We start from the raw sequence: 12,948 nt of genomic DNA on the forward strand, positions 1-12,948 counted from the left end.
GATAAATATGAACATTAAGAGCAATGAACAAACTTATAAAGTGTATTACTTTCTATACATTAAAAAACTCCATAGACACAATAGTAAATTGGAAATTTCTTACAATAAATCTGATAAAGTTACATGTAATACCCTTACTACTTAATAAAGAGCTTTTATCAATATGAAAAATATATATAATAGAAAAATAGCAAAAGACGTAGGGAACTCAGAGATAACCAATAAGTGATAACATAAATAAAAATCACCTCAATGAGTAATTAAAAATATATAAATTGAAATATGGGTATAACATTTTTCTTCTGTCGAACCTGTAAATATGTTTTTAAATCACTGGATTTTGTTGCAGTGTTGTTGATATCTTCATGTATGCAACAGGTGGATGAGAATTCTCAGTATCTACTTATGGGAGTATAAACTCCTGAAACATTCCTAGAAAACACTTTGGTGATAGGTATCAAAATTCTTAGGCATGTTTATTAACATGACCTAGCAATCCCTCTAGGAAATTATTTAAGGAAAATAATCAGAAAATAAATATAGATTGACGTATCAATATGTTCATTGCAGCACTCTTTATAATAGCAAAAAATGAAGTAGAAAACTGGATGAATAAATAATACATCAATTTGATAGAAGGTTATGATACCATTGAAAATAATGTTTTTAAAGAATGTTAAATTGGCCAGGCATGGTGGCTCATGCCTGTAATCCCAGCACTTTGGGAGGCCGAGGCGGGCGGATCACGAAGTCAGGAGATCGAGACCATCCTGGCTAACATGGTGAAACCCCGTCTCTACTAAATATTACAAAAAAATTAGCCAGGCGTGGTGGCGGGTGCCTGTAGTCCCAGCTACTCGGGAGGCTGAGGCAGGAGAATGGCATGAACCTGGGAGGTGGAGCTTGCAGTGAGCTGAGATCGCACCACTGCACTCCAGCCTGGGCAACACAGCGAGACTCCATCTCAAAAAAAAAAAAAAAAGAATGTTAAATTATATGGGGGGAAAAGTCACAATAAGTGAATAGAGCAGCTTGTAAAACTGTATATACATGTGATCTACTATGATCACAAAGGCAAAAAGAATTATCATTGTTTAGAAATATATACACTAAAATTGTAATAACTGGTTATTTGTGGATGATATAATTTTCATGTTCTTCTTGGTGCTTTTATCCTTTTTCTAATTTTAATACAATAACTACATGCTGTTTCCTAATTAGAAAACAGAATAAATGTTATTAATAAAAAATTATTAGAGATTATATTCAAAAAGAGATTGCGGTAGATACATATGGTTTTATTTTATTATTTTTCTAAATTTTCTATAATAATAGTCACTACTACTTCTCAGGCTGTTACAGACTGGGTGGCTTAAACAATGGGAATTTATTTCTTGCAGTTCTGGAGTCTGGGAAGTCCAAGATCAAGGTACCAGCAGATTCAGCTCCTGGTGAAGACTTGCTTTTTAACTTGTAGACAGCCATCTCCTTGTTGTGTCCTGACATAGCAGAGAGAAAGAGGTCTCTCTCTCTTCCTCTTCTTATAGGGCCACTAATTCTACTGGATTAATGCCCCACCCTTAAGACCTCATTTAACTTAATTACCAACTAAAGGCCTTATCTCCAAATATAGTCACATTGGGGTTTGTGTCTTCAACATAAATTTGGGGGCACAATTCAATCCATAGCAGTCACTATTTTTTTTTTTTTCTACTCCAAAGAAACCAAAGGGTATGGCAGTTGAGTTTCTATCTGGAGTGGGAAAAATGAGGAGCTATCCTAGAAATATATAGAGATAGGTATCTGAGAGAAATTTGTGTAGTTTCAAAAGATCCCAGAAAGATGTATTTCTTATATTTTTCTTTACCACTAAAATGTCACTGTTCTATAGAGATCATGTTTTCTACTTACAAACAGAAAAAATATATATAAATAATTTAACTAAAACATACTTTAAAGGCAAGATATAAATTTAATCTATGGTTATTTTACTTGATTTCTCCTAAGACATATTTATATGTAAAGTCAATAAATTTAGCAAAAAACAATTTTTTAATATGAAAATAAAGCATTTTATCTGCTGTAACTGATGAAATGCTGCTCCTTGAAGGAGATAATGACACATCATGCATGGAAGACATAGACTAAGCTCTGACTCAAGAATGACTTGTACTCATGTTCAATATTTTATCTTTATTCTCTCTGATAATATATTTTCAATGACTTTTTTCCTTTATTTTGGTTAACATTAAAAAGATCTGTAAGGCATGACAACAGCTCCTTTAAGGGGAAGATAAGATGTCTTTCAACTTCTACTTGCGACACTGTGATGCTTTAGGCACTAAAGCAGGGTTAGGAATGCTTTTTAAATTCAAATTGGTTTCTTTTAACAGATCAACATAATGTGTGCTGTAAGATGTATGTAGCCTAACATTAACTTTGAGGTCTAAAGTGTTCAAGCCAGATTCCTTAGTAGACCAAATATGTTGGCATTGAAGTGTTCTGAAATCTACCTTGATGTTTAGAAGGAAGGTATTTGTTATTCTTCTAGGATCTACTTTTTAAACTTTTCATGCCCTGTGGTTGCCAATTCTACATATACTAGTCCACTAGAAATAAGTATGTTAAACAGAAGCAACTTAATGTAACTCTCCAAAGAAAAGTATTGTTTGGCCAGGTGTGGTGGCTCATGCCTGCAATCCCAACACTTTGGGAGGCCAAGGTGGGTGGATCACTTGAGGTCAGGAGTTCGAGACCAGCCTGACCAACATGGTGAAACCTCATCTCTACTATAAATACAAAATTAGCCAGGCGTTATGGTGCAAGCATGTAGTCCCAGCTACTTGGGAAGCAGGAGAATCACTTGAACCCAGGAGGTGGAGATTGCAGTGAGCTGAGATCATGATATTGCACTGTAGCCTGGGCAACAAGAGCAAAACTCCATCAAGAAAGAAGGAAAGAAGGAAAGGAAGGAAGAAGAAGAAAGGAAGGAAGGAAGGAAGGAAAGAAGGAAGGAACGAAGGAAGGAAGGAAAGAAGGGAGGGAGGGAGGGAGGAAGGGAAGGAGGGAGGGAAGGAGGGAGAGAAGAAAGGAAGGAAGGAGAAAGAGAGAGAGAGAGAAAGAGAGAAAGAAAGAAAGAAAGAGAAAGAGAAAAAATTGTTTAGAGGAGCAAAATTACAAGCCTACCTAAGCATCTTGTAAAGCTGTTCAAAAAGTAACTCAGTGAGGCTTGTGCATGGAAATGTAGTGCCCAAGTCACATTCTGCCCTAAAAGAATGTAACAAATACAGATGAGTTAAAAAGAAAAAAGTAGACATTTTCAGTACAATTAGGTTCTAAGATATCTAGTCACATTACGACCTTTAAAGACATTCTTAGGCTGGGCGTGGTGGCCCACACCTGTAATCCCAGCACTTTGGGAGGCCAAGGCGGGTGGATCACCTGAGGTCGGGAGTTCGAGACCAGCCTGACCAATATGGAGAAACTCCATCTGTAATAAAAATACAAAATTAGCCGGGCGTGGTGGCGCATGCCTATAATCCCAGCTACTCTGGAGGCTGAGGCAGGAAAATCGCTTGAACCCAGGAGGCGGAGGTTGTAGTGAGCTGAGATCATGCCATTGCACTGCAGCCTGGGCAACAAAAGCAAAACTCCATCTCAAAAACAAACAAAAAAACAAAACAAAGACATTCTTAATTCTGTTTTTCAAATGTATCTAAACTTACTGAAGTATCCTCTTTAAAGTGTATACTGTAAGTTAAATGTTTTTGCAATAACAAAGTTCATGATGAAGAAACACTGTTCCATAATAATTGCTCACCCACAGTCTGTTTTCTGAGTTTTGTTTTCATAGACCAGGTCTCCTCAGGTGGGGCACATGGGCATCATAGAACTATTGCATGCTCCCTGTGGGCGTGAGGTACTTGCCTATCCAAATCAGAAAGACCTCTTTTTCATTCCTTTAGCTTCTGCTCATGCATTCAGAACCATTCCTGGGCCAAGGAAGAACACTCTGATTTCGAGATTCTGTAGAATCAGAGAGCTGCCGCAGGAATGGGAGAAGACAAACGCTTCAGGACCATAGAAGGAGGGGCACAGGCAATCATAAATCAGAGAAAGATGCTGGTCCTGCAGAAAGAGCCACTAACCCTGGAGAGAGAGCTGCCTTGGTGCACTGATGACTGATGAGCCGACAAGAGTTGGAGACGAGAGTAAGTCTAGCAATGTTCAAAGAGTGGGTGGGAAGAACACGGCTAAATCATCCAGAATAGCCACAGCAGTGAAAGCAGTTGAGAGAAAGTCCACATTGGATGGGATTCAAATACCATCTGGGGGTTTCATTATAGAAGGTAGAGAGAAGCACTTTGAAATGTGCTCTGTTTCTCATTCTTCCAGCAAAAGTCTCAAACACTGAAACTCTGAGCTTCTTTGGAGTCAGTGTCATTAGCCAGACACCCCAGTGAAATCCAAACCCTACCCTTCCTGCTGCCTGTTCATTTCTCACACACAGTCCATCCTCCAGAGGCATTTTATACAGCCTGATAGTGTGAAAGGATACATTCCTAACTGATGACAAAGAATTGCATGCAAGCCCCTAAAGACAAAAATATACAGCATGGAAAAGAAAAAGGAAGAGATTAAAAGTTTCTAGATATTCTCTAAGTGTCCTTTTACACATGTAGGCCACATTAATCTTCCCAAAACATTGATTTCGCCATCCACTTCTTTATTTACAGGGAAGTAGTGGTTTAAGTAGTTGAGTTTAGGATAGTGTTATGGACTAAACTGTGTCCACTCCAAATTCATGTTTAAGCCCTAACCGCTACTGTGACTATATTCGAAGATAGAGCCTTTAAGGAGGTAATTAAGGATAAATAAAGTCATAAGGGTGGAGCCCTATTCCAGTGAGACTGGTTTCTTTATATACAAGAAAAAGAAGAGACACCAGAGTCCTTTCTCTCTCCACACACACACAAAGGAAAGAATATGTGTGAGCACAGCAAGGAGGTGGCTGTCTGTAAGCCAAAAAGGGAGGCTTCACCAGAAACCAATCTGGCTGGCACCTTGATCTTGGACATCCAGCCTCCAAAACTGTGAGAAAATCAACTTCTGTTGTTTCTGCTGTTTAATACTCAGTCTATAGTATTTTGTTATGGCTGACTGAGAAAATTAATACCTATGTATATGGGGTCTACCATATGCTTTTAAACAATCTCTCTGGTCACATCTATCTCTTCCAATTTCTCTGTCCATGGGGCACCTATTTAATATACTTTGTGAATTCTAACACCTATATTTACATGGGTGCCCCTTATCCTTTTTAATGCTTTTTCTGCTTAAGCTGTTGAATCTCCTCCATTTCTCAAGTTCCATCAGAGTTCCTTATTGATTCCTCTGTAGAGCCTTGTCTGTCACCCTAGGTGGGCACTGTGCTCCCTTTTCTCAACTGAGATTCCTGCCTTCACTGCTAATTTTACATTTATCACATTCTATTACTACTTCTCTCAGAGGAATATCAGCTTCCCTATCATACAACTTTTCCTTATTAAAAAAATCTGGACTCACCATAGAAAATATAGAACACATAGGAAAACATACAAGAAAGAAAAATAAAGGTCTCCCATAATATGGCCATCTAATAAAATCATTGCAGTCTTTTTTCTATATCTGTGCATATATATGTGCAGAACTTCACATGCTTTACATAATGCTTCTTTCACTAAGTATATCTTGAACATCTTTATTATTATTTCAAAAAGGTAATTTTGAGTTATTGTATTTCATCCTATGTATTATAATTCATTTAATCATCTCCCCATTGATGAGGTTTTGAATTATTAATAATCTAGCTCTATTAGAAATAGGCTTGTAATAAATATTCTTAATAAATAATTGTTGCCTAGGTTCATGAAAATATCCTTGGGATCAAGTTCTGCAAATATACTTTCTTATGCTATGTACAGCCAAATTGTCTTCCAAAGAGTTTTACTTCCAGAGTGCCCATTTCTCTACATTCCCAAGTAAACCTTAGATATATTTTCTAAAACTCTGTCAATCTGACGTATTAATTTAAGGAGACCACAGACTCCACTGCTACTTACTACTATGGATGTTAAGCTGTCAATTATATAGCACTATTAAGTTTACAAAAATATTTCCACAGACATAAATTAGAAAAATAATTTACAACATCTAGCATAGGGCTGTTCATATATAAAGCTCATAAAAAATTACATGATCATGGAATAAGAGTTGTGAAATGCCTTTTATATGCCACACGAGAGTCACATAAATCAAAAAGTCATCCCCTGGTTAGATATAGATATAAGTAATCTTCATCAAAGTTATTGTAAGCTTTTTCTACCCTGAATCTGATAGGCTATCTTTCCCCATTGTCTCAGCTCTACCCTTTACCCATTTATTAATCATTGCATATTCTCTCAGAAATTTATGAGTTCTAGGTGCAGTACTTAAGTGCATTTTAACGTTTAGCATCTATAACATGAACCCTGATTTTTTAAGAAACCAGCAGGGAAAGACATTTCAGCTTTGTTATAGTGCTTTTTCTAGGTAGCTCTCTTCTGAAAAAGCTTTCACTATCTTTTTAAAAAATCACTTTCCTTTTTCCTCTACATGTATGAAGATCCTTTACTTATGTTCCTAATTTGGGGTATCCATTTTCACATTTTAATCTCTTATTTCTCAAGTACAACAAATTGTTTGTCAACTTCTGATATGAAGTTGCTCTCACCATTCTTAGTCAAACTCCCTGTCAGAGAAGAGTGGTCTCCCTTACACTTTGAAACTGGATTAATGTCCAGGGGCAGAACCATCTCAGGTGGCCCTGCTACTCTATGTGCCCTCACCAGTCTCCATGAACTTCTCCAAGCCAGTCTATTATACTATCTTGCCTATCCACATCCCCCACCACCATCTCTACATGACTTTCACTTGTCCCAGAAAAATTCATGAAAACATTTCACAAAATAAAAAAGACAAACTACTATTTAAGACATCATTGCAACAGATAAGACTTTTAGAAAGATTACCCAAATTCATTTATTATGTGCCTAAAGTCTTCATTTAAAGATTAAGAAAAAAATGTCAGAATTGTATCCCTGACTGAAATTACAAACCAAGAATGAACTGTTACTCCTCTTTCCTTAGTCAATATTTTAACTTTGTGACGTGAGAATTCTAACAGCTCTAGGACTCTGGGTAGTAAGAACATGATAGGCTTTCGCTAATGAGTATCATTGTTTTTCTTAGATAGAACATATCTAGTAAATGATTCATGATGGGTGAAAAAAGTCACTCTTGTGAACTGGATTTACAATGGATGAAGACCCATGCCACTGCACTCCAGCATGGGTGACAGAGCAAGACTCTGTCTCAAATAAATAAATAAATAAATAAATAATAATAATAAAATAAAATGAATGAAGAAAATTGCTTTAAAGTTTAGATTTTACTCTTTGGTAGGAGTGGGTTGAACTGGCACAGTTCTCTGCTGGACAAGTGTCATATTCAGATTCACATCTATGTCAGACACATTGAACTTCACATTTTCACACATATAAGCTCATTCAATCATGAGATCAATCCTACGAGGAAAGTGCTGTTACTATTTTATGGACAAGAAGATGAGGTTCATAGAAGTAATTTGCTTGACCAAACTAGAAATATCAGAGCTGGGATTTGAACTCAGGCCTATGAAACACTCCTTTCACACTAGATTTACCTCTGAAACAGTTTTGCCCCAGGCATAAGTGCCATCTTCAGGTCTGCCTCCATTTAGATAAATCCACACTCGTTTTGTGTTGGGCTGCTTATACAGGCTGCTCGGCTTGACTGCTATAGGTTTAGTTGCAACTGGAAAATTTCTTTTGGATTCCATTGCTCGGATTTCAGAAAGGTGTGCCTGTCAAGAAAAACCCAGAGATTGTTGTGTTTAGAGAACTGTCTGTATAGTGTTTGTGAAGAATGTGATAAAATCCAGAAATATCTTGTAATTAATAAATTATATGGAAAAAATTTTAGGAAGTAACTATTAAGTACATTAGCCTCTCTTGTCACTGACACTAGTAAATCTCCCTTGCTTCAATGAAACACTAAAGGCAAGAGCAATCATTAGAATAATAATAATAAGGCAATCATTTTGGCAAAGCACTTAACTTTCATTTATAATGTGAAGAAATGAAAAGAGAAGTATTTTTGGACTTTTGCATGATGTTTCCCCTATTGAGAGATTTCTCTGCATCTAACGGATGAGTTTTTTATTAGAATCACATCATTTCCTCTAACCAATAAATGCATACAAGAGTATACGTGAGTGTTGTTTCTTACTTACTATCTTTTAAAATACAGCAGCCACCCTTATACTTTGCCAGATCCCTGCCAGGCAGCTTTTTATTCTACCTCAAGCATGTCCTAGTTCAGTGCTTTGCATTCATTCCCTGGTCAGTGATTTATCCTTCTTAGCTTGGCACGAAGTCATATTTCTAGGGATGTCAATTCCTTTTGTTCTAGTAACCTTGACTTGGGCACGTGCCTAAGATTTAGATTGAACACATTTCACGAATTTGAGAAATCTTATTAAATAGGAATATATCATTTTGATGAAAAACTTCACAAAGCAAAAAAGTTTTCCCTGGTCTCTCTCCCTGGTCCTCTCTCAACAGCTGACCTTTATCTTTTCGACTTTTTTATGTCTGGCAATCCTGACTGATTAACCAATTGGACTGAAACCACTTTTTTAATTCTTCACTTGTGAATGTCTCCGTTGCAATTAGTATTTTGCTCCTTGCTCTTTTTACATATTGAGACATGCCCTTAGGAGTAATGAGCAATGAAGCCAGAAGGCTTGACTTGACTACAATTATTACAATTACCTTTGTACATATCCACTGGGCCTTTTTCTCTTCTTTGCTAAGGTCATAATTTCTGGTCTCCATTCAAACAAAACAGACCCTCATATGAGCTGGCTGTCTTTTAGACAGCTACTCTTCAAATGCCAACTCAATGCTTGGCATATGCTTATATGGTCATAACTGATCAGATGCTGAGAATATATTAACAGTTTCATTTTAAAATTCAATATTGTACTTTTAAATACTCATAAAAAGGGCAGCGTCTTTAATATCCAGAATCCCAAAGAACATACCTCTGTATGTCTTATAAGTTTCATGAGTTTAATTTCCTCTTGAGTCTGTTTGGTCCAGCCTCCTTCAACCACCACAGGCTGCACAGGGCTTTTGGTAGGAACCATGGTGGCTGGCTGACATGCCGCCACTCGCCGCCCTGAGGAAACAAGTCCTAGAAATTTTGTTTCTGATGACAGTCTTTCAGATTTCAAATAAATTGATTTGGCTTTCTACGTATAAATCATTCCACACAGGAGCATAGGCTAAAATACTAAATGTATCATAAAAGCAAAGATGCCTAAGGTAATAATATCTAACAATACCTCTTCATATGGGAGCTTCAGACTTTAAATAGCCAGGATTCACATACGTACTCTACAGATAGAAGAGGAAGATAACATGCTGATTTCCACACTGGCCCCAGCCTCGCATCCATGATATGGTTCAGCGGTAATTTAGTCAAATAGAATTCATGACCTTGTATAGCCCCTATCATCCTTCCAGTATTGGAACATATGTTTTGTTCTCTTTACTAATAATAAGCCTTTCCCCCACAATTAGCTTAGCAGCCTGGGGATTAAGTATTTCTAAAATAATATTAACCCAAGAGACAGGAATCTTTTTTTCCATCTAATAATACCCTGCGAGCACGATTAGTTTCTGACACCTCTGCTGTGCCCTTTATGCTGTTAGGAAGTTGTAGTAAGAGAAAATATTTATTGGAATACTGTATTCTAAAGAATCACAGGCATAATTTAATAAGTGTGGTGATTCCAATTTATGTGTTCTTTCTACTAGAACACTTAAAATAGTTATAAAACAGGTTTAAAAAGTCACACTTATGAAATTGTTTTCTTTTTGTGGTGAAGATATAATCAGCCCACATTTCATATTGATCTCTAAACTTATTAAGTAAAAATAATGCTTTCTCTTGTATCTTCTTTCCAAAAACCTACATTAAGCAACAGCCATGGGTGAGGCATTGTGTTGGATAATGCAAGCACGAACATGTTGGAGAATGAGTTCCTGCCTCAAGTTTGGTTGGGAAGGCAGACATCAAGGAAATGATTACACCAATAGTGGATTGTAATTGGGTTGCACCAGGAAAGCACAAGAGCTATAACAGCTCCTAACAGGAGTTGCTAACCTAGTCTGAGGCGCCACAGAAGGCTTCTTAGAGAGAGTAACACTTAGGTTCATAAAACAATTGAATTACTAAAATGAAGTTGAGTCTTAATTTTGTTGCCAACATAATTTTAATGTGAAGATTTTCAGACCATGACTCAAACGAAACTGAAAATAATCTGGTACTTATAGAGTATAAAGCACTTGTGCTCTTCTAGCTCAAGTTTATGGAAAGAGATCCAGCATAAAAATAAATGGCAACAATGACTTTTCAGGGAAACCAGAATGCTATGTCTCTAATAAGGATTCATATGCAATTTATGGATGTGAAGAAAACGTAATTGAATCAATCAGTCAATGAGTTACAGTGACAATGCCATTAAGCAATGCACTTTTGAGAAGACCATGGTGGCACCTCACAAATACGTAACACAAATTTATACTAAATATAGTTTTTACCCAACTCTATTTATAGAATGCAGATAACATTAATTTATGGCCCACACATTTTTATAAATAACATTTCAACAAATATTTTATTTAGAATGCATTTTGAACAATACAATTTTGCTCATCTACAGAGAGTTCAGCAACAGTTTATAATTTATACTGTTGAGAGCTAGGGATTGAGTATAGAAAACAGGAAAAAACATTATGCATTTTTTGTCAACTTGCTTCTAATGGTCTTAAGGAAATGAATGCATTTGTGCTATAATTTTCATGAAGAGACAATGTCATCACAAAAGATTTTAGTTTGGGGAAAGGTTTTTATGATAACTATTATTTACATAGGTATGAATAACATAAATTGAAACCATGCAATAATGTATTGAATGAATTATTTTGTATTTTCTTATTACATTTTCCCATATATCCTATTTTATTTCACATGAGATCAGGGGATAGTAATTATAATCGCTAACTATTAATGAGACATGCCTCTTCCCTAGTGCTATTGTTTCATTTTGAGGATGGAGCCCCACTGATACTGCAGATTATTTTTCTGATTGGAAATTGGGGAAAATAAGCTGGGGATTCTCGGCCCATTGTTTCTCTTAGAAACTAGAGAACAAAGTGCTTTGCTCTTCTTTCATGGGATGAGTCTTGCCCAGACAGCTCTCCCCATTCCCTGTCTTATTGGGAGGCCCACCCTTATTCAGAATCACCTGTCTCTGCAAGGGTAAGCCCACCCAATCTAGGGTTTCAGTTAGCAGACTTATTTCACTTTCACACTAAATTAAATGCTCCAACATTGCTTTTACATGTAACATTGATAATTTAGCCTGATCTGCCATTCCTGAGTTTTATTTATTTATCAGTTTAATAAAACCCCAAGTGGGTAAATGAGGTGCCTTTTCAGGAATCCTTACACCAATATTTATTGAGTATTTATTATATACTAACCATGTAGTAAAGATTTGACATGTGTTACTTAATCGTGAAAACCCAACAAAGTAATTACTAGTATTGTGATTAATATTAGCAATGTTCATGCTTACCAATGAAATGTAAAATCAGCTTAGCACAGTGTTTTGTACATAGAATATGCTCAATAAATGCTTCTTGCAATTACCAGTGGCTATGATAACATAGAATAGCTGATTTAGCAACTATTCATACCTCCTGTTTTAGCCAACCCTGAAGAAGCTCACAATCTTATAGACCTTGCAGTTAACTAAGACTTGTTCTTATTTATCCTCATAATCTCACCAGCTAGAAAAAGGCCTTCATGAGGGTAAATGTTTTATAAGCATGTGTTGAATTTATATTTAATAGCAGAAAACATACCACTTTGTCAATAGAGACAAGATTTATGTTAGCATTAAATTATAAGAGAAACCACATCAATGGATCCCTCCAGAATGGACATCACTGACAAAATACAGAGTTTTAAACAGTGGTATTGTAGTTGATGACAAATTAACTTAAAATTTTTAAAATACTTGGCCGGGCACAGTTGCTCACGCCTGTAATCCCAGCACTTTGGGAGGCCGAGGTGGGCGAATCATGAGGTCAGGAGATGGAGACCATCCTGGCTAACACGGTGAAACCCTGTCTCTACGAAAAATACAAAAAAATTAGCCGGGCGTCGTGGCGGGCGCCCGTAGTCTCAGCTACTCGGGAGGCTGAGGCAGGAGAATGGCGTGAACCTGGGAGGTGGAGCTTGCAGTGAACTGTGATGGCGCCACTGCACTCTAGCCTGGGCGACAGAGCGAGACTTCATCTCAAAAAAAAAAAAAAAAAGATACTTAATTGTAATAAAAACTGAAGACAATATAAAATCAGAATTTAATAAAGGCAGCCATACCAGGTGCTATTTTCAGCATTTAAGCTGATGCAGGAATAGAGCTTAGGAAACTCCCTCCAGCGAATGGCTGCAATTTCATTTATTCTTTAAATCAGTCATTCTACAACTATTCAGAGAACAAATGAGAACGGTACAGAATGTATAATCTAACATAGGAAAGACTGTCACATAAACAGGTAATCATCATAATGTGATGATGACTATTGGAGGGAAGTTCAGAATGTGATAAACCACATTACCCTAGGCTTGGAATGCTGAGGAAGGCTTACAGGAAGAAGTAACAAGTAACCTTAAAAACACAGAATGAGTAGGAGCAACCTAAGAGGACAGCAGAGGGAAAACTTTGAAGTAGAGGGAACTAAAATGTGCCAA

General features: G+C 36.7%; 1 protein-coding gene across 1 annotated transcript in view; it reads right to left on the bottom strand.

Moving 5' to 3' along the window:
* The window catches only part of DCDC1 (doublecortin domain containing 1), a 508,775-nt gene that overhangs the window by 22,029 nt on the left and 473,798 nt on the right, over positions 1–12,948 (bottom strand). Inside the window, exons 38-39 of the mRNA XM_021926829.2 lie at positions 9,164–9,300; positions 7,742–7,921 (exon numbers count right to left, since the gene is read on the bottom strand). Coding sequence (XP_021782521.2) covers positions 7,742–7,921; positions 9,164–9,300 — 317 coding nt within the window. The remainder of the gene's footprint in view (positions 1–7,741; positions 7,922–9,163; positions 9,301–12,948) is intronic.

Source organism: Papio anubis, chromosome 12, assembly GCF_008728515.1.
Source record: "Papio anubis isolate 15944 chromosome 12, Panubis1.0, whole genome shotgun sequence".
Lineage (NCBI taxonomy): Eukaryota > Metazoa > Chordata > Mammalia > Primates > Cercopithecidae > Papio > Papio anubis.